This window comes from Orcinus orca, chromosome 17 (genome assembly GCF_937001465.1).
Source record: "Orcinus orca chromosome 17, mOrcOrc1.1, whole genome shotgun sequence".
NCBI lineage: Eukaryota > Metazoa > Chordata > Mammalia > Artiodactyla > Delphinidae > Orcinus > Orcinus orca.
Window position 1 is genome coordinate 84065777 of NC_064575.1, and position 21956 is coordinate 84087732.

The 21956-nt window shown below is 49.1% G+C and overlaps 1 protein-coding gene across 4 annotated transcripts in view; it reads right to left on the bottom strand.

Annotated features, from left to right (window-relative positions):
• The window catches only part of TRAPPC9 (trafficking protein particle complex subunit 9), a 509514-nt gene that overhangs the window by 169647 nt on the left and 317911 nt on the right, over window positions 1–21956 (bottom strand). For all 4 annotated transcript variants that reach the window (XM_049700891.1, XM_004265298.4, XM_033419745.2 and 1 more), the window contains one exon: window positions 11441–11551. In XM_049700891.1, the coding sequence (XP_049556848.1) occupies window positions 11441–11551 (111 nt within the window). The remainder of the gene's footprint in view (window positions 1–11440; window positions 11552–21956) is intronic.

Consider the following 21956-nt stretch of genomic DNA (forward strand, 5'->3'; position numbering starts at 1 on the left):
GACATCTTCAAATGTATCCCTCATTAAAAATGTATTAAGACTCATTGGCCTCCAAGGTCCGCTAAGATCTGGCCCAGACTGTCCACTCATGACCTCCCCCTACACTCGGGCCACAGGAAACACCCAGCTCTCCCATCCTGAGCTGCAGTGAGCTGTTCGTCAAATGGGAAAAATAACCCTTGCCCTGGAAAAACGCAAACATTTACAAGCTTAAGTTAGTTTCAGAGGAAGCAGCATAATGTATGACAAATACACACAGATGCCGCTCGGGCTAACATGTGCCGCAAAGTCCCAGACATCCTGAACTCTACTTCCCCTCCTCTCCCCACCAGCCCCTGAAACCAGTTCCCGTGGACAGTCAGGATGCTGCCACTCCCGTGTGGGCCGCAGCCTGGTCCTGCCAGACCTGGAGCCACTCAGCTCCAGGGCTGCGTCAGCTACCAGAGGTGGACACGAGGTTTCCCAATCCCGCTGGGCCTCTGAGAGCCCTAAGCAGCACCAGCGCTACCCCGATGTCTCCCCCTGGGCAGCTGCTGGGAACAATGAGCCTTAATCATCTGACGGGCCGGACGCTTTAGAGCGGAGAGACACAGGAAGCGGCTTCGCTTCTTCATCTGTTCATTTTCCAAACCTCAGACAGAAAATGCTTGTGTGCTTCATTTTGAGCTTATGAAAAAGAGTTAGAGAATTTCTTAATGTCTACTCATCCGCTGGGGATGAAAAGGCATGCATTTGGGGTGTAAGGTTAGATGAAAGGAAAAGATCTAATAATCATGGCTCCATCACAGAAAGTAGATAAGCAGACACCAGTGCCTTCTGATGGAGATTCTTTGCAAAAAAAAGAGAAAACTATCACTGAATATGATCAAGCCTCTAGAGCTTACTACCAATTTAATAAGGAATAAAGAAAAAGAAGTCAGTCAGAGGAGCAAGGTCACCACCACCACAGGCACCCAACTGGCCAAATCCCCAACTGGGGGACCTGATTTAGTCAATGAACAATTGTGAGAAAAAAGAGATGCACAGGGAGCCTACAGATTAAAAATGGACGTGAGACTTATCAACCTCTTGAATTCTGATTCCAAAAAATGCTTAAAAAACATGGCACCGTGGGCTTCCCTGGTGGCGCAGTGGTTGAGAGTCCGCCTGCCGATGCAGGGGACGCGGGTTCGTGCCCCGGTCCGGGAAGATCCCACGTACCATGGAGCGGCTGGGCCCGTGAGCCATGGCCGCTGAGCCTGCGTGTCCGGAGCCTGTGCTCCGCAACGGGAGGGGCCGCGGCGGTGAGAGGCCCGCGTACCGCAAAAAAAAAAAAAAAAAAAAAAAAAAGGAAAAAAAGAAAAAACAAAACATGACACCGAGATCATTGGAAATTTAAACATTGATATTGAGGAACTACTCATTTTAAAACATGATATGGCATTGCAGTTATGTTTTTTAAAAGAACTCCAATGTTGACTATTAAAATATTTGCAGATGAAACGATACGTCGTCTTGGATTTGCTTCAGAATAACACAGGAAATGGGGCAGTTGGTGAGGGAGAGATGGAGAAGATTGGCCATGAGTCACTAGTTATAGAAGCTGGGTGAGAAGTCCTGTGACGGCACCTCTTGTATATATCTGAATTCTCCACATAAAGTTTTTAAGTAAAAGAATGAATAACGACACACCCCTTCCCTTCGGCACCTTCACTGAAGTGGCCCAGAGCCGAGGTGGGCATGGCTGGGCTTCTTCCCCTGCCCATCTGACAGATGAGGTGTCAGCATCAGAGAGTGTGAAGGACCAGCCAAGGGCACGACCAAGGACCAGCAGAGCTGGGGTTGCAGCGCACGTCTCGGCTCGGTCCAGGGCACTCTCCTCTTCCCACCGGATAAGATGAGACCCTTTCCCTAACATGTGGGCAGACACCTTTGGGGGCCCTGAGAGGTCTGCACATGGGGCTCCACGGCCAGACTCCAATCCCCACGAAGGGAAAGATGAGTTCCCAGAATTTCTAGCTGCAGACCAACCGGAGCACCGTGGCTCGGGGAGACTGGGCTTGGGAGTGTGAGGGATAAGCACCAAAGAGAACACAAGACCCGTGTCACGACCCGCCACCTCTTCCTGGTGAACGGAACCAGGAGGATAATCACCACCGTGTCCCCCGATGGGGTCAGCTTAAAGCCTGCCTGAGTCAGGCTGTGAGTGGAGGCGCCCTGAGGAGGCCCCCTAAGGAGGAGGGGAACACTTGTGATGACACTCAGCACGCCCACTGCTAACTCCCTCACTCATGCACATTACCTGAGCACCTGCTGTGTGCCTGACAGTGGATCAAGGTGGTAGAGGGATGTTCAGAGCGGAGCAACACACACACACTGCCCTCAAAGAACCCCCAGTCGAGCCCCGTGGTCCCCGCACAGGGCCACACGTTAGAGTCGCCAGGCGAGATTTACAGGTCCCGATGCCCAGGTGGCACCCAACCAATCAGATCAGGATGCGGTGGGGTGGGGGGAGCCCCGTAATAACAATTTGAGGCAAAGTTTGGGAACCTCTAGTCTGGCAAGAGCGAGACGCGAGGTAGAAAATAACAAACACCATCCAAGAGTCCATGGACACACAGAGGAGCAAGACACGGCTCCAGGGGGAGATCGGGGAGGACCCGGTGGGGCGGCTCTATCAAGGCTTGAAGTCCCGCAGTGCTGACCCTGCAGGCCACGTTCTGCTCTCCCATCTGTGCCGAAGGTCGAGGGACCACAGGGGGACGGCCTTGCTCTCTCCGGGCCTTCCTGTCACTTCCCAGGGGTGGTCATCTGCCTGAGATTCCTGTGGGTGCACCTCCCCCGAGACCCCGGGCGTCCCGCCAACCCCCAGCTCCCAACTGCAATGATGCCGGACCATAACCTCGGCCCCCAGACCCAGGGGCGGCAGGTCTGCTACAGCGGACACCTCAGTGTCGCCCTCTACCCTTCCAGTTACCTGGTTACCAGTTCCCTGGTCAGGCCTCGTTAACAAGTCCTCATAGTAAGTCCCCCCTGTGAAGTGGCTGGGTGGCCTCTGGCTCCTGACAGAGGAGGACCTTCTGTCCCCACGTCAGACACCGCCCAGAAGCCTGGGCAATGCGGCTCCAAGTCATAACTAAGCACTTGAGCAGAACTCCGCAGTCATCTCCCCAGAAAGGAAGCACAAGACCCCCAGCGCACGCCCTTCCCTAGGCCTGGCGGCTCGGACGGTGGGAGCCGTTCTCACAGCTGAAAATAACACGACCTGCCCGTCATGGGGCACCTGCCGGGGGTCACGTGCAGTGCTAGGCACACAGCCTGGACTAACTTTAGGACTTATAACGACCTGCAGGACACGCATCGGCATCCCCACTTTACTTGAAAGCTCGACAAGGCCAGGCGACTTACCCAGACCGCCGAGCCAGCCAGTGGCCGAGCGAGACCGGGCCTGGGCTCTGTGTGGCCCCAGGTCTGCGCCCGCTAGGCCCGTGTCCACGGGGTGGGCGCCTGAACACCAGCCTGCAGCCAGGGCGTGGGTGCAGGGGGCACCACCTCCTGCCCCAGGGAGGCTCCAGTCGCTCAGGACAACAGAGGCCACACAGAGCTGCCCGGCGTGTGGAGCCCAAGCGAGTGACCTGGTTTTTCTCTTCTCACGAAGAGGAGAGACTCTCTCCTGTCATCGGAGTCCGCAAACTGCAGCATCTTCCAGGTATCAAACCTCTGCCACCTGGATGCTTCTCCAGGCTGAGCTCTGACCCCGCTTCTTGCTGCCTACGAATCATTAGGGGATCCTACTGATTCTGGCGCCATCGGGTTTCTCTTAGGAGACTTGCAAAACCGCTAACTGGAAGGGATGCAGAGTGGGGTGGCGGAGACGCTGTGGCCAGGGAGCGAGGCGTCCGGCACCAGCGTCATTCTGCCCGGGGCCTGTGAAGCAAACCCGAGCCTCAGTTTCCCCATCGGGCAGCTGAAAGGACAAGAACACACCACGGTGCTTTCTCCTGGTTTCCATAAGTTTACTTTCTGAAGGACTCTCCCACTTTCCTCCCAGCCTGAAAAAGGAACAAAGAAAATCCACAAAGTCTTCTGACTCAGAACGGCTGCAGGAGAGACCACCGGGCTGGGGGCACAGGCTTGTTGACTGCAGGGGACAGGGCAGGCCACCCGTGGAAGGAGGCCATGCGCAAATTCCAGCTGCGGTTACACAGCAAAGGGCAACAACACCGGGCTCCTAACAAGGGCTTCCTTGCATGATTCCGTGAAGCGTTCGACAGAACTAAACGAGAGAGAGACACGGAGACAGTTGGTAGGAGGAGCTAGACATTTAGGGTTGGGGCTGTTCTGGGCTCGGGTAAACACCAGAGGTTGGCCTGCGCAGAAATCACCGCTGACACACTCACTGTTCCCAGGGAGGGCACCTGCACACATGTGAACAATCGCGGGGGTAGAGGACGCACAGGCTGCTCCCCAAACCCCTCTGCGGGGAGTTACAGGAGACCAAAGTCAAAATGAGAGGAGGACAGGACCTCAGTGGTCACCTGGCTGGTCACCTCTCTGAGCCTCAGTTCCTTCACCTGCTAAATAGGGATGATGGTCATGATAGCGACCTCAAAAGACACGTTGAAGACAGAACACGCAGCCCAGCAAGTAACCGATCACAAGTCATCGCTTATCACGTGATCACTTCTTTTGCTCGTTCATTCCTACAGGAAACATTGTCTGAGCCTCTCAAAGGACCAGGGAAGAAGTTAAAACCTAGAGGAGGGAAAAGGCTTATCTAAAGCCACTCAGGAGGCAGAAGAAGAAAAGCTAAACCGGAAATAAACTGCGGGCTGAATGCAGTGCTGCGCCACAGGCTGGACCCCTCGGACCATCAAGAGAACCCTAGAAACACAACCACAATGCCGTGGGGCACCCAGGCCTTCCCACTGCCGCCCCAGAGCCCTGCCAGGATCCTCCAGATGTGAGGGTCTGGCCCTCCCCAAGGCCTGGACGGCGTCAAGGGGAAAGTCTCAGAGCGCCGAAGTTGTACTTGCTCTAGAGCCCGTCCCTGCCCCTCTGGCGTGACAGCCATTCTAGGATCCGTGCGGTGCACCATCCGGACACTGGACAGGGCTGACCTGTTCTCAGTCAGCCAATGGCGAGGCTCCCCAGCGAGGAGACGCCTGGACCAGACGTGCCAGGCCTGCCAAGCAGGCAGTGGCTCCTTGTGAGTGAGGGCGGGACAAGGCGGGGTAGCCTGAAGCACGGGATGAGACGGCATCTGTTACTGTAAATTAAGAGAGATTTGTGCATAAATGAGGGTTGTCGTGGAATTTAATTTTAATGGTTTGATAATTAAGCAAAAACACAATAATTATCATACCTTAATTTTCCCAGTACATTTGCTGCTGGCGACACTGTATTTTCTTAAGGAAGTTCATGCTGTTTCACTCAGAAAAGCGTTCTACTGTTTCTGGTCATCTTTTGAAACTGGAGGAGGGGGGATGCCCAGTTCTGGGGACACAGCCTAAAGAAGTGTAGGTAACTCCCGTGGAGGGGTATGGTGGCAACTGCGCAGCCCTGGGTTCCAGTTACAACGAACTGCGTGGCCCTTGGCAAGTTCGAGCTCTCTTACACATAAGCAGAGATGGGCACAATGCCCACAGCTTGAGGATGAGGATTAAAGGCAGAGATGCTTGTGAAAGTGGGTTCTTCTTTACACCACCCCTCGGGTAAAAATGAATGTTACTACAGGCATCTAGCTGCAAGTCTGGAGGACATTCTCAATGTCACGACCGATGGCGTGGAGCCCCAGGAAAGGCAATCAGCACAGACCAAGCGTCACAAATTGTGTATGGCAAAAGTGAAGTTAACTAATGGTGCTTAATTACAGAACTGATGCATCAACCAGGCCACAGAAAGAGAGATGAGTCACCGATTTCCAAAGGACCTTTCACAGAAAAGATGAGGAAGGTGAAAAGGTACTTGCTACATCCATTTGCTGAAACGTTGTATCTTAAATTATAAGATGACATAGATATCCCTAGGAAATACGGGTATAAGAGTGGTATTTCCAGTTTAAAAACTCGAATGTGCAGCCTGTGAAGAGGCCCTTCACGCCACCCCATGCACACGCCCCTTTCCAGGGTGTGCTGCCCCTTCACCTGGGCTGCTCTCCCTTGCACTCCAGCTCCACCTCACTCCTACTCAGTGTCCTGTTCTGTATTAGCACCACTTCCTCCAGGAAGCCTTCCCAGCCCCAAGCTGGGTTTCTTCCTCTCAGCTTTGGATTCTCCTCAGCCTGTGCGACAATCCCTGCCTTTTTTCCACACCAAACATAAGTGCAGTGAGGACACAGTGAGGACCTTACTCACTATGCTATCTCCTGGCAGGGCGTGGTACTCGCTCGCCACTCGGGAGGTGCTTGTTGAAGGAATGAATGAAAGCCTTCTGAGCCGGACACCCAGCCTGCTCCCCCGCCTCCCCGACTCCTGCCGGCCTGTACACTTGACAATGGACTTCAGCGCTAGTCACAGCTTACCTAAGGCTGCACAGAGCAGAAAGAGGAGAAAACAGAACCTGCTTCCCCCCACCCCCTCCAGCCCATCTGTTTTTTTTAACATCTTTATTGGAGTATAATTGCTTTACAATGGTGTGTTAGTTTCTGCTGTATAACAAAGTGAATCAGCTATACGTATACATACATCCTCATATCCCCTCCCTCTTGCGTCTCCCTCCCACCCTCCCTATCCCACCCCCCTAGGTGGTCATAAAGCACCGAGCTGATCTCCTTGCGCTATGCGGCTGCTTCCCACTAGCTATCTATTTTACGCTTGGTAGTGTATATATGTCCATGCCACTCTCTTTGTCCCAGCTTACCCTTCCCCCTCCCCGTATCCTCAAGTCCATTCTCTAGTAGGTCTGTGTTTTTGTTCCCATCTTGCCCCTAGGTTCTTCATGACCATTTTTTTTGTTTGTTTTTTAGATTCCATACATAGGTGTTAGCATCTCCAGCCCATCTTAAATCACCATTCCAAGCTCAGCCGTGGCGTCATTCAGACCTGGGTCCCACCAAGTGCCTTTGACCTCTGTACTCAGTCTGCTTGTCTATAACATGCGGACAGAATCTCCTATGTGAGGGTACTAGGAGGAGTGAGTGCCTGACCTGCAAACACACGGGGCTCAGAAACTGTGACTCCAAGGACACGTTTCTCTTGTACTTGGCACGCCTTTCTACCCGGAGGGAGGGGGAGACAGATGCAGGCTCCCAACAGTCTAATTGGAGTTGGTCCCTCTCCTGGACTGCAGGTCACCCTTAAAAGGATGTCAAATGCCTTGTGACCCAGGATGCCAGGGCTCTGAGAAGAGCAGCATCACAGCTACGTGGATTCCAGGAATACGGCTTTTCACTGAGGGTGAGGCTGTGTCACCCTGGCAGAACCCGTGGTTCATCTGCCCACTCCCCAGGGAGCAGTGGGAAGGTGGCCTGCCACGCACTGGGAGATAAAGCCAGAGTCTGAGGGCCACCGCTGCCCTCACCACCGGGGAGAGCTGGCCCGCCCTGCTCTCCTCAGAGTGGCCGAGCCTGGCCGAGGGCAGCCCTCATGAGCGCCTAGGGAAGCCTGAGGTGTGTGTGTGGGGTGCCGGGTGACAGCCTTCGGGGGTTGAGCTCAGGACTCCGGGAGGGCACTGGGCTCCAAGGAGACAGAACCTGGAGGTACGGGGACAGCAGCCCAGGACTCAAGGGGCTTCCACCTTGAGTCCACCTTGAGCTCAAGGTCCACCCACCACAGCTTCCTCCCCCAGACCTGCTCCGTTAGACCAAAGACCTGGGCCCTCTCCACGGAGGCAGAGCGTGTGTCCAAACCAGGCAAAGCTGGAGAGGTCTGGAAAGGGAAGTGCAGTGACTCCCTGCATCCCCGCGAACGCTGGGATGCCCGGTGGTCACCCCTGGGTTAGCGGGGGCAGTGGGAGCAGAGCCAAAGTTGACTCCTCAGACAGAACGGAGCATCACAACCTCCGGTTTACCCCCCCACCCAAAACGGCAGGAGGTCCCATCAGGCAGGAGTGGCAGGGCCGCCCCGGCCGGGGAGTGTCGTCAACTCCCGGCCATGAGGGGTCCTTGCTTACTCATCCTGTGGCTCCTGGAGCCTGACGCAGGCACCGCAGAGCAAGTTCTCAAAGCATCAATATTTATCGAATGAATATTTTATGAATGAATAAAGAATGCGTGAGTTAGATGCATCAAGAAACGAGAATTTAAGCAAAAAGCTTAACAAGGAAGAAGCCGGAAGCACAAGACTGAACTGTGCTTATTTGCGAACGGGGTTGTTAACATCGCTGACTTCTGTGGCTGACAGTGAGTCAAGCTTAGAACAAGCTCAGCAGTTTGTAATTTTTTTAAAGCAGGATTTATGTTGGTGTCATGAGACGACCAGAAGGATGTCCTCTGGGATCCCAGGCTACATCAAAACACCTAGACGAGGCAGACAAGGCAGGGGGCAGACGGTCTCCTTCACAACTTGGGGACCAGCACGGGGCCCAGGGACGCAGTAGCAGCCCAGGAAAGAGCCTGTCCTCACGCCCCGGAGCCAGAACACTCAGCACGGCCGCCACGGCCTCCGTGCACGAGCACGTGAGCCCTGCACACGCCCACACAGCAAGAACCCCCTAGAACAAGGAGCTCTTGAGAGGGAGTGTTTCCTTCCTCTCAAGGGTTAGGCCATAAACGCCCTCCCAGCATCAGCCCCAGACAGCAAATACGACTGTGCATTTATATGTCATCATCATCGATAATGACATTAAACAGCCACACCCTGGAAGCAATCTCGTGGTGGATCAGCGTGGAGAGGGATAAACGGTGCATTCACGAACGAATCACGAAGAGCAGTCAGAAGGCAAAAGCCTGATTCACAGTCGACTCCAGAGCACAGTGCTGATTTAAAGTTATAAAGACACGCAGAAAACGGCGTACGATATGGAACCACTAATGACATTAAAAAAAAACTGAATACAGTGCTTGTTGTGCCTATAAATAAATACAATAAAGCAGTAAAGTGTGGAGTGGATGATGCCATGGCCTCCGAGACACACAGACTCTGGGAGGAGGAAGAGAAAGGAAGGTGGGGGCGGGGGCCGGGGGCGGGGCTGTCAGGCTTCGCTGCTTTATTTATTTATTTATTTATTTTTGGCTGTGTTGGGTCTTCGTATCTGTGCGAGGGCTTTCTCTAGTTGTGGCAAGCGGGGGCCACTCTTCATCGCGGTGCGCGGGCCTCTCACTATCGTGGCCTCTCCCGTTGCGGAGCACAGGCTCCAGACGTGCAGGCTCAGCGGCCATGGCTCACGGGCCCAGCCGCTCCGCGGCATGTGGGATCTTCCCGGACCAGGGCACGAACCTGCGTCCCCTGCATCGGCAGGCGGACTCCCAACCACTGCGCCACCAGGGAAGCCCTTCGCTGCTTTTTCAGTTGCTTATTTTTTTCCAACATTTTCTTACGAGTTGAAAGAATTCCTCGGAGAATACTCTATATACCCACTGGTATATTCTATAATTAACATTTTATTCTATTTGCTTTATCAACTCAGTCTGTCCATGTTCCCATCCCTCCACCCATCCAGGAATCTAGTTTTTTAGGCATTTCAAAGACTAGTGCAGATATCATACACCACCCCCAAGTCCTTCAACAGGCAGAGTTTAACATCTGCTTACAGTTTTTCTTTTGATACAAAATCGACTCTCAGAGAAATGCACAAATCTTAAGTACACGTTGGCTAAATTTTAACAATGGCAAGCACCTGTGGAACCCACACCCAAATGTCAAGCTATACAACACGGCCATCACCTAGAAAATCCCTTTGTGCCCCTTCCTGGTCAAAGCCCATCCCAACCTCTCCAGAAGCAACCGATTCTCTGTTTCCACCGTCACAGAAGAGTTTTGCTGGTTCTGGGATCTCAAATGAACGGAACCACACGGTACATTCTATTTTGGGTCAGGCTCCCCGCACTCAGCATAAGGTTCCTGAGATTCTCCCATGGTGATGTATTAGGAGTTTATCAGTTTTTGTTGTTGAGTAACATCCCATTAGGAAAATGCCACCACTTGTTAATTCATTCTCCTGTAACAGACACCTGAGCTCTATTTTTTGGCTTGGAACATTCTTTATAGGTCTTTTTGTGAACATATGTTTTTAAATTTTTCTTGAATAAATAACTAGAGTTGGAACTGCTGGGCAGAGTATGTGTATGTTTAGTTTTGTAAGAAACTGCAGCAGCCTCTTCAAAAGTGGTTGCACTGTTTCACATTCCCACCCAGGCATGAACCTTCCAGCTGCTTCATGTTCCTTATGGACACCTGACATTGTCAGTCTGTCATTTTAAGCATTCTCATGAGTGTGTAGTGCTCTCTCATTGCGATTTAAATTTGCATTCCCTCCTCCCCACTGACCAATGGTGTTAACGTCCACTATTTTTTTTTAACATTTTATTTCCTTGAGGGAGAGAGAGAGAGAGAGAGAGAGAGAGAGAGAGAGAAGACAGAAAGATAGAAGGAGACAGAGACAGAGAGGGAGACAGAGAGGGAGAGATCTTGAGCAAATATAGCAAAACGCTGAAACCTGAGATATGGTATGCTAGTATCTAAATTATTTTCTGTATGTTTCAAGTATTTTGCAATTACAAATAAACATGATATTTCGCTCTATCTTACTCCAGCTATACCCCCACCTATAAGGGTGTGGCCCTAACATCCAAGCTGCGCTTGGGGGCACGGCTCCTGGTCTGGAGAGAGGCCCAGAGGAGTGGGAGTGGGCCAGGCCCTGGGGAAGCGATCCCCACCACAGCAAAGAGCTTCTTTCCAGAGTCACCGAGCTCGACCTGCCTCCGGACCTGCCCCTGTGGCCCCGGCTCTGCTCCTGGTCAGCTCTTACTTCCACCTTGGCTCCCTGCTCGCCTCTGCTGGACCAGGGCACGTCCTGCGGCTGACCCTGGCCAGGGCCCACGGGGGCCACCTCTCTTTGCCCTCCAAAGGCTGAGCTCGGGTGACACAGCACCTCTTCCAGGCACCTCTGCCTGGCCTGTCTCCTGTGACATTAATTTCTCCAAGGAACTTCCCATTGACATTGATATGCGTCCCTCAGATCAACACCCAGTGACCCCAGATACAGCTTTCTTAAGAATTTAGAAGTGAAAGGTCTTGCCCAGATGTCTGGGCGTCCTCAGACATGGTGCCTGAAAGCATCTGTAGCTGAGGTGCTGCTTCCTTGGACGGACACCATTCATTTCTACCTTGACTTTACACTTGGCTCCAATTTGCAACCACGACCGATCCTGTCACTGAACTTGAATAAGGGCTGTGATGCCTCTGAAAGGGGGACCAGACTGCCCACCCTCTAAGGTCTCGAGGCTGGACTGTTTCAGCACCTCCCAAGCAGGGTGATGAGAGCAGGGCCAGGGAGCACGTGGGGCCGTGACGACACTCACCGTTGGCACTCGCCGGCATGCAGGACGAGCTCTTCATTGCTCCGGGCGCTGACTGTCAGCTCGTGCTCCGTGGAGTTGAAGACGTCCAGGAGCAGGTGGCACTGCCGGGCACTGCGGTGCAAAGACAAAGCCAAGTTCAGCATCTTCTGGCAGTCAAAGAGGAGGGTGACTCCGCTTCCCCCAACCCCCGAAGATTTTACACCACTGGAGGACACGAGAAGTACGATTTATCAAAATGTCATGTACCCCGGGACACAAAGGCTTACGAAGAAGACGCATTCTGAACTAATTGTGAATTCTACACAGTGGGTTTGGACAGGAGGTCCTCCTTGGTCCTGGGACACATGCTTACAACCCAGCTCTGCCCTTTACACACTAAGTGACCTTGGGAAGGTAGCTTGAGTTCTCCAAGCCTCACACGTGTGACCGCTAGGACGCATGACCCAGTGGGAAAGCACTCAGTATACAGTGTCATTCAATAAGCGACCACGTCATGGCCCTGGATTTCTACGGGTGCCAGGCCAGGTGCTGGGCAGGGGTCCACAGAGAGCCGTGCCCATGCTGTCCGTGCACATGTCCACCGAGAGTCCTCATGGGGGCCACCCCTCACTCCCCCAGAACTGTGGGTGACACCTGGGGTCACTCACCACCCACCTGAAACCTCCTTTCCCTGGCCTTCTCTACCGCAGACAGTAAAACTGCAGTAACCAAGTTCCCGCCGCCCCCTTCCCCAAGGGGAGCGCCATGGAACAAAGTTCCAGCCAATAACCGGCTTCTGGAGACTTTTCATCCCAAACAAGAAGACAAGTCCTTGAGAGAGGAAGGCGCCACCCTTCCACCTCCTGACTCCCTTTGCTTCCTCCCCGGGGAGGAGCAGGACGCCAGGAAGCTCAGGGACTCTAGGGGGCGATGGGGACGAACACCACGGCTGTGGAGGGCAGAGTGGGGCCCTGGGAAATGATAGCACAGACCCATTAGCTACATGTGAAAAACAAAATTCCAGCCACGTACGCTTCGTTTGTGCTAGCTGCCATTTGTCAGGTCCCCATTACGGTCCAGTGCTTGCCTAAAACTAACACAGCATCTCAAACACCAAGTGTCGCAGCTGGCTCATGACAGCTGATGGATAAGCGTCCGCTCATCAAAACGGGACAACCGGGCCTAAGACAGGAGCAGACAGCAACAGAGGCAGCAGCCATCCTCCTTCCTGGAGGAACAGGGTAAGGAGATTTTCAGAGAAGAAAAAAAAAAAAAGCCTCAGAAAAGGATCTGTGCTCTGGTCTCTTTCAGCTGAGCATTTCTTCAAAACATGACCTTCCATAGGGCATCTGAATTCTCAGGTGTGTTTCCCAAAGTGTGACAAGGGAAGATTTCGCTGGTTGTTAAGCAAAGGGGAGACAGGACTCACACCCACACGTGCCGGCTGCCTGCATTGCTTATTTCATACAAAAGCCCTGCAAGGTTGTCCTCCCGAGACCCACTGATGGAGAGGAGAGGAGAGGAGAGGAGAGGAGAGGAGAAGAGAGGAGAGGGAGGCTCAGGAGATGACGAAAAGTGCTGGTGATGACCGAGAGTCAAGACGTAGAGCTAGAAATCCTGTAGCGCTCACAGCGGATGAAGACGCATATTCCAAGCCAAACTGCGTCCCCTGTTCTTTCCAGAGAAGGGAACCGAGGTGGAGAGGGCGCAGTGACGTGTCCAGGGGTTCACACACGCACACACGCGCGCTCACATACACAAAGACTGACAGCATCCTAAGGCCACTGGGCACCTGTGAGATACCAGATTTTCAAAACACACACGTGTGCTTACTCTCAAGGGAGATGGTAAAAGTAGCAGCCTGATCGTCCCGCTACGCACTACGAGACGTCGCACGCCACGTCTTGAGCTGATTCTGGGTTCTGTGGGTCGGGGTGTCCTCCCCAGAGGTTCAGCACTTGGGAAAACATTCATTAGCTCTGACAGCTGCCTCCGAGAGGCCTCTTCACTCAGCTCACAGGAAAATGAGCTTTTGAGAATGAAGATCTATTCTGCCTTTGTCATAACTTGATGAAATCTTTAATCACAGCAAAACCTCTCATCAGAAAAGGAAATTCATAAAACATTTATCAGAGGCGGAAAATTGAAGTGATATTTAAAAGCAGGAGAGAAAAGATTCAAATACATGGTGTTTTCACCCACGGAATATAGTTGTTAGAAAACTGCACAGGAATGAACAACGTCGGAATGTAATACTTCTTTGTCCTCTGTTTTTTCTGACTCACCGTCTGAGTATGGGGGCGCTTGATCCAGTGTTTCTGTTCCTCCTAATTGCTGGTAGGATGAGATGCTGGTGGATCTTTGCTTTCTATCTATTATTCATAAATTAATTCCCTTTCCCAAACTGCAGTAGCACTGTGTGCCCACCATCGTGTCATTTACTCTGTTATCTTTCCATAGCTCTTTGGATGATTCTCTTAAGTTTTAATCTGTGTTTGAGCATATAATTTACTTTTAATTCTTATTTGCTTTTTGGTTTTATTTTTGGTTTTTTTGGTTTTTCTGGATCCATCTTTCTGAAGTACAGGGAAGCCCAGGAAAGCTTCCTAGAAGAACCGAGATCAGAGTAAGGCTTCAGATCCATCTGCCTGGTCGGGGGGCGGGAGCGGCGGGGTGGGGAGTGCCCAGCAGCAGGAAAGAATCTGGAGTAAAGTTGGAGGGAGGAGATGAGGCCGCCAGGTGGAAAGGAGAGGCACAGCCCAGGCACAGGGAACAGTGCGTGTGAAGCCACGTCTATATAGTTAGTACGCACTATTTCCTATCTAGAATTAGGACAATTAATTTATTAATTCATGTAACAAATATAAATATCTACTGAGTACCTGTTGTGTGGCAGGTACTATTCTAAGCACTTGGGATATGGAAGTGAACAGGAGAAGCAGGATCTCTGCTTTCACGGAACTCACACTCTCGTGAGGGGACAGGGCTAGGAAAGATAAGAGGAATTAAAAGTGAAAAAAAATTAGTCATATTTGGTAAAATGAGGAAAAATAGGTTCAAAAAGGTTGCTAAATACAGGGTTAAGACACACATCCACACACAAAATCAGTAACAACAGCATTCCTATATATCAACTAAAAACAAGTACAAAATATAATTTTTAAGAAAATATATTTACAATAGTAATGTACCTAGAAAAAATCTAACCAAATATATGCAGGATGTTTATGGAAAAAATGCTAAAGTTTTATGAAATGATATTAAAGGGGATGAATAAATGCAGAGATGTATCACGTTCAAGGATAGAAAAACTCAGTATTTTTAAATAACTCACTTCTTTCCAAATGTATATAAATTTAATGCAACTCAATAAAAAATCCCAACATTGTTCTGGTGTTGGTCAAACTTGATACACTGATTCTAAAATTTATATCTAAGATCTAAGGGCCAAGAACATGCAAAACAACAACGAGGAAAATTTTTGGAAGAGACTTGGCCAGCTAGATATCAAGAGTTGTCATAAAACTGTAAAAATGAAGGCAGTGGGGGCAATGATAAACACATCAATGAAGGACAAAACAGCCCAGAAGCAGATCCATGAATATAATAAGGTAATGGATATATGACCAAAGTAGCAGTGTTGATTATTAAGAAGGAGATTCAATAAACAGTGCTGGACAAATGGTTATGCAGATAGAAAGAAAATGATATCCCTACATCACACCATAAACAAAAATAAGTTCCAAACAGACTGAATAGATAAATGTAAAAAGCAATATTTAAAATCCTGTAGAAGAAAATACAGGTGAACAACTTCTGACCTGAAAGAGAGAAGGATTTCTCAAATGAGTTACAAGACATACAAAATATAAACAGATCTTCAACCAGGGCACCAGAATGCACAATGAGAAAAGGACAGTCTCCTCAATAAATGATGTTGGATAAAATGGACAGTCACATGGAGAGGAATGAAACTGGACCCTTACCGCACACCATATACAAAAATCAACTCAAAATGGATTAAAGACTTAAATATAGGATCTGAAACTGTAAAACGACTAGAAGAAAACAGGGGAAAACCTTCTTGGCATAGGTCTGGGCAATGACTTTTTGGAAATAACCCCAAAAGCACCGGCAACAAAAGCAAAAACAGATTAAGGGGGGTTGTAGCAAACTAAAAGCTTCTGCACAGCAAAGGAAACAATCAACAGAGTGAAAAGGCAACTTACAAAATGCAAAAAAATATTTGGATACAGTAGGTCTCAAAAGGGGTTAATACCCAAAATACATAAGAAACACAAACAACTCAATAGCAATAGCAATCATCATCATCATCCAATTAAAAAGTTCGCAAGGGCTTCCCTGGTGGCGCAGTGGTTGAGAGTCCGCCTGCCGATGCAGGGGACATGGGTTCGTGCCCCGGTCCGGGAGGATCCCGCATGCCACGGAGCGGCTGGGCCCGTGAGCCATGGCCACTGAGCCTGCACGTCCGGAGCCTGTGCTCCGCAACGGGAGAGGCCACAGCGGTGAGAGGTCTGTGTACCGCAAAAAAAAAAAAAAAAAAAAAAAAGTTGGCAAAAGACCTGAATAGACATTTCTCAAGAGAAGACGTGCAGATGGCCAACAGCTATATGAAAAGGTGCTTAACATCACTAATCATCGTGGAAATACAAACCAAAACCACAATAAGATATCACCTCACACCTGTTAGAACGGCTATTAAAGAGACCAATAAGTGTTGGTGAGGATGTGGAGAAAAGGGAACTCTCGTGCACCTGTGGGAATGTAAATCGGTGCAGCCATTACAGAACAGTGTATAACTTCCTGAAAAAATTAGTAATAGAACTACCCTATGATCCGGCAATCTCACTTCTGGGTATATGTCCAAAGGAAATGAAATAAGTATCTCAAAGAGGTAAGTGCACTCCCATATTCACTGCAGCATTATTCATAATAGCCAAAATATGGGAAAACCTAAGTGTCCATTGACAGATGAGTGAATAAAAAGACTCGTCTCTCTCTCTCTCTCTCTCTCTCTCTCTCTCTCTCCCCGTTTCACACACACACACACACACACACACACACACACACACACACACACACCCCATAATATTATTCAGCCATGAGAAAAAAGAAAAATCCCACCATTTCTGACATGGATGAACCCAGAGAACATTATGCTAAGTGAAATGAGCCAGACACGGAAAGACAGATACTGCATGATCTCACTTACACGTACAATCTCAATTAGTTGAACTCATAACAGCAGAGCGCAGAATGGTGGTTAACCAGAGGTAGAGGGGTGGGGGAAAGGGGGAGAGGTTGGTCAAAGGATACAAAGTTTCAGTTACGCAGGATGAGTAAATCCTGGAGATTTAATATTCAGCATGGTGACTGTAGTTAAGAATACTGCATTGTATACTTAAAATTTGCAAAGAGATTAGATCTTAAGTGTTCTCACTATGCACTCACAAGGTAACTAGGTGAGGTTACAGATACATTAATGAGCTTGAAATGCGAAATGAAATGAAATGTGACATGACTGTGTTAACCATTTCACAATGTATATATCACACTGTACGCCTTAAATATATACAATTTTACCTCAATCAAGCTGGAAAAATATATAACGGAAAAGACTGAAATGTTCGGCTGCACTGAAATGAAGCACTTTTGTACAAGGAAAAACATTAAAGTCAAAGCAAAGAAAAGCTAGCTGTGAAAAGGTGTTTGCAACACATAAACCTGACAAAGGATTAGAATTCTGAATTAATAAAGAACTCCTGTAAATCAATAAGAAAGAAATGATCCAATGGAAAATTGAGCAAAGAACAAGAGTGGACAATTTAAAGCAGAGGAAATCCAATGGCCAATATATAGGAACAGAGTCTCAATAGAACTAGTAGTCAGAGAAATGGAGAGAAAACCCTCAGGTATGACTTCCCACCCAACCTATTGGAAATGTTTAAAATGTGCTCTAAGACCAAGTGTTGGCCAAGATGTAGATGAGCAAGAATCATGGGAATCCTCATTCAGTGCTGCTAAGGGTGTAAACTGGTACAACTCCTTCACAGGGCGGGTTGGCACAACCTGGCCAAGTGGTAGATGAGAACCCTTTGATCTAATGACTCAACCTGTAGGCATGTATCTTGGACCAACTCTCAGAGTTCAGCACAAGGATGCTTCCTAAAATGTGCATTGCAGCCTCATTTATAAAATCAAAGAACTGCTTTTAACGAAGCGCAGCCAACTGGAGAGCAGACAAATAAATCTGTAACAGTCATACACTGGAAACCTAGATATAAGCGAAGATGAATTAAGAACTACAAACCTCACCACAGGTTAAGTCTCATGTTAATAAGGTTGAGTGAATAGCAAGTTGCAGGAGATAGTTACATATTTATATCAAGTTTAAAATATTTAAAAATACTCTATATTGCTTATAATAATCAACTGTAGGGTAGTAGTCACTCCTGCTGAGAGAGGAAGAGAATAGGGTCACAGGGGAGCACACAGAGTTTTAACAGTTTCATTTTTCTTTCTTTAAATTAGAAAAATAGATGCAAAAACAGCAAAATGTAAAAATCTGACAAATCTGTGTGGTTGGATAGATTAGCATCCCCTTGACTTTTCTTTATATGCTGCTTATAAGATGTAAGACATGTTTTATAAGAGGTATTTTTAAAGTCACTTAGAATGTTGTCTTAGCCGGGGTTCCCCCGGGAAAGCAGAGCCTGAGAAGAGGGCTGGAGTGGAGCAGGTGTTTGGGAAGGGGGTGCTGACGGGAGCAGGGCGGGGGCACGGGGTGCGGCGAGAACGCAGTACCACGGTGCCTTACTGAGCTGGCTACCATGTGGACCGCTGGCGCTCACCCTGCTGGTCCCTCTGAAGAGTCACGGACTGTGCCTTGAAGTGTGCACCTCAGGCAGAGGAGAGGGGATCACTTCTCCACCAGCCCCCGCCCTCCCTGGTCAAGCTCCCCCCGAAAGGAGGCAATTCCCCAACTCCCCACACTGTGCGGCAAGTGCACCTGTGCTGCGGCCCCGGAGAAGGCTTTCAGACATTCCAGAACTCGAGAGCTACGCAGCACAGCTGAGGTGAGGTGCTGTCAAGTTACCCCTGCATAAATCGGGCTGCCAGAGAGACGGCTGGTGTAAAACGTGGGCTAGGACTTGAGGCAGAGAACAAGACGCGTGGCTAAGAAATTTTTTTTTTTAATTAAGTGCATCTCCTGAAATCATAAACAGAGATTAAAAACTGACTTCAGATGTGACGGCAAAGGAGGGCCTCTCTGATGAAACAGCATTTCATTTCAGACCCACACAACAAGAAGGCAATCATGTGAAGGTCTTGGAGGACCGCTTTCCAGAGAAAGCAGTTAAGGCCAAATCTTAAGGCATGGTGTCATCAAGGGACAGAACGAGCCAGGAGGAGAGTGGTATGAAATTAATGACAGAGGAAAGGTCGTGACAGAAAGTTTGGATTTTATTCTAAGTATGATGGGAAGCTATCTTTAGAGTCTTAAGCAGATGAGCGACATGAATTGGTTCATGTTTTTAAAAAAATGACGAGCTCCTATTCTGGAAAAGATGCCGTAAGTTCAAATAATCCACTGCGTCTCCTCTACTGAACCCAACTATAAGTCATACACATAATGCATGGAGCCGCTATTGGAAGATTCGAAAAGTAAACTATAGAAGGTGGATTTGGGAAGGAGATCTGAAATCGAAGTTTCTCTGAACTTCAGAGCGAGTTTCCATTTCCCTCAGTCCTACCTGTCCTAAAAGGCGGCTCAGAGGCACCCATCAGGTACAGACAGGCAGAGCTCCGCGAGCTGCCTCTGTCCCAGGTCCAAGGCGTGGGAGAGGGCACCATGAAGGTGTGTTGGGGGGTCCTGTGGGCTTTTTCTTTTTTTCTTTTTTCTCCTCCGTTTCTCCCAGCCCAGCCCCTGGGCAGCACTGCTATGTGACAGTGCCATGATGGGTCATGGCTGCACAGCATATACAACTCCGAGGCCAGGAAACCATCTCTCTGACCCAAGGGACTGAGGTCCCATAAGCACAGGGCCAGTCCCCATCACTTTATTTCCCTGTCTGTCCTCTGACCAATTAGTCCCACACAGAGACACACAGAGGAAGAACTCAAACCTTGGCTTTGTTGTGGGCAGACAGCGAAGGGAGGCGACTATGGAAAGGAGAGAGATGAAGAGCGCCATTTGCTAAAGTGGTACCTGACCTGGGCTCGCTGTGGAGCAAGCACGAGGGGATGGATCCTGAGCAGTAAACCACGGGCTTCGGTAACTGAGCTCCAAAGAAGAACACTGGGCGGCACACAGGACTGATCCAAGGAGAACCACAGACTCTAAAACCAGAACTGCAGCACAGCCCACAGGAGGCACTACGGGACCATGGTGTGGACCACCCAACAGAACAGAAATATCAGCATTCTCCGCAGGATCCAAACAAGACCCCAGCACCTCACAGCATTGTAGTTGAAGTGTCCAGAATATAGTCTATAACCACTCGGCATAGGAAGAACCCGGGAAAAAGCCAACTTGCAAAGGAAAGTAAAATCAACAGACAACAACCTCAAGATGAAAGTCTTAACAGAAAAAGACTTTAAATACGTTCCGCAAAGTAAGGGCAAACACACTTGAAACAGATGAAAAGATAAAATCTCAGCAAAGAAATAGAAGATATAAAGAGGAAGCAAAGAGACACTTTAGAAAAGAAAAAACTGAAGAATCCACCAGGTAGTGAATTATCTGAGTAATTGAGGGAACGAGTAGACATAAAATGAGGAAGGATATAAAACAAACAATACCATTGACCAACTGGGTCCAACTGATGCTTAGTGACCATTCCACCTCCCCCACAAGTAGGATATCCACGCTTCCCAAGTTATATGCAACATCTACCAAAATAAACCATTTCTAGGCCATGATAAAAACCTCTAGCAACTTTAAAAGAGTAAAAATCACACAAGTATTTTTTTGAACCACACAGGAATTAAACAAATATATTTGAAGACAGATTAATAATTTATCCAATGGAAACAGCTGAGAGAAAAAAACGGGATAAAAACAATCTTCTGAGACAAGAAAGGCTCTGAAAGTCATGTCATAGGAGTTTGAGACACAAAATAAAACACACACACAGCTGTTGAAGAAATAATGGCTGAAAATTCCCCAAATTTGGCAAATAACGTAAACTTACAGATTCAGGAAGCTCAGCAAACCCCAAGCAGTATAAATTTTTAAAAATCTAGGCCCAGAAACATCCTAAGCAAACTAAACTTTCAGAAGCAAGAGGAAAGAAGCCACCTGAAAGCAGCCTGAGCGAATAAGGCTCTGGTACAAGGGAAACGATTCCAAGCCTGAAGATTTCTTATCAGAACACCAGTTTTGTTGCTTAACGGGTATATAACATCTTAATGGGTATATAATATCTCTTACTTATAATAAGTAAGTCATTTCATTTCTCTGAGTCTCAGTTTCCCCAACGAGGACAAGAATGCCTATGTCATGGAATTATTAGGAGGCTCCAATGGGAAAAAAAAGTGCAAGTGCTTTGTAAAACTACAAGCGGAATATTACATAAATCTGAGGGGTGGCGATTATTATTAGCTTGGTTGCAGTCAGTGGAGCGGCAAAAGGGAAAGCACACAGCCCGCCAACAAAGCAATCCCAGCTAATTACTCAACACTGACTCAGCTAAAAGTGACTATGAGGAATTCCCACGCCAAGGTCTGAGTCTGTCTAAAAACCATGGCATCATGCCCAGAAAGTTAAGTGGGGCTCTTTCTCCCCGAGTCTGGCCGAATTCTCCCAGCCCCTGCAGGGTCCAAACATCACCGTTCCATCCATCCTAGGGGCGCGGTAAAGTGAGTGAAGACACAGCCAGACGGGTAGTGATGGCCACACACACCTTTGGCCAAACCCATGTGGTCTTTTAAAGTTCCATAAGCCTGCCTGTTATCAATCAGCCTTCTTTCCTGAAAAATTAGTAGTCAGTTTCAGGATGGAGAGCTTTCTTGTAAGTCTTAAGAAAGCCAGGGAGCTTATTCAATCTAAAATGACAAAAAAATAATGGAACAAACAATCAGAATGTTCTTCGGGTGATATTATCTCATCTTCACCTCTGCCACACAGGTTACGGAGCTTCTAAATCTTACTGAAGACTCTGACAGTAGATTTACTGTCCATTAGAACTGGGTTTCCCAAAGTGTGATGTGAGGACCACCTGAAACAGATCCCCTGGCTCTGCAGGGGACAACGGATCAGCGCCTCGGAGGTGTCACACCCAGGGCTCTGGTGTCCTCCGGGCCTGGGGTTGGAAGAAGCTGAGTCTTACTGGTGAGAAAGACAAGTGGGCGGCGGTGGCACAGAGACACAGAAGACAAGCAGGGGAGGCTTCTGGAAGGAAGCGGCTCCTGCATTCGCTGAGGGACCAAAGGCTTGAGAGCAGGCCTGCAGGCGGACAGAGCAGAGCACGGAGCAGACAGGGCTGGAGCAGCACGGACTGTGCGGGGAGCTTGC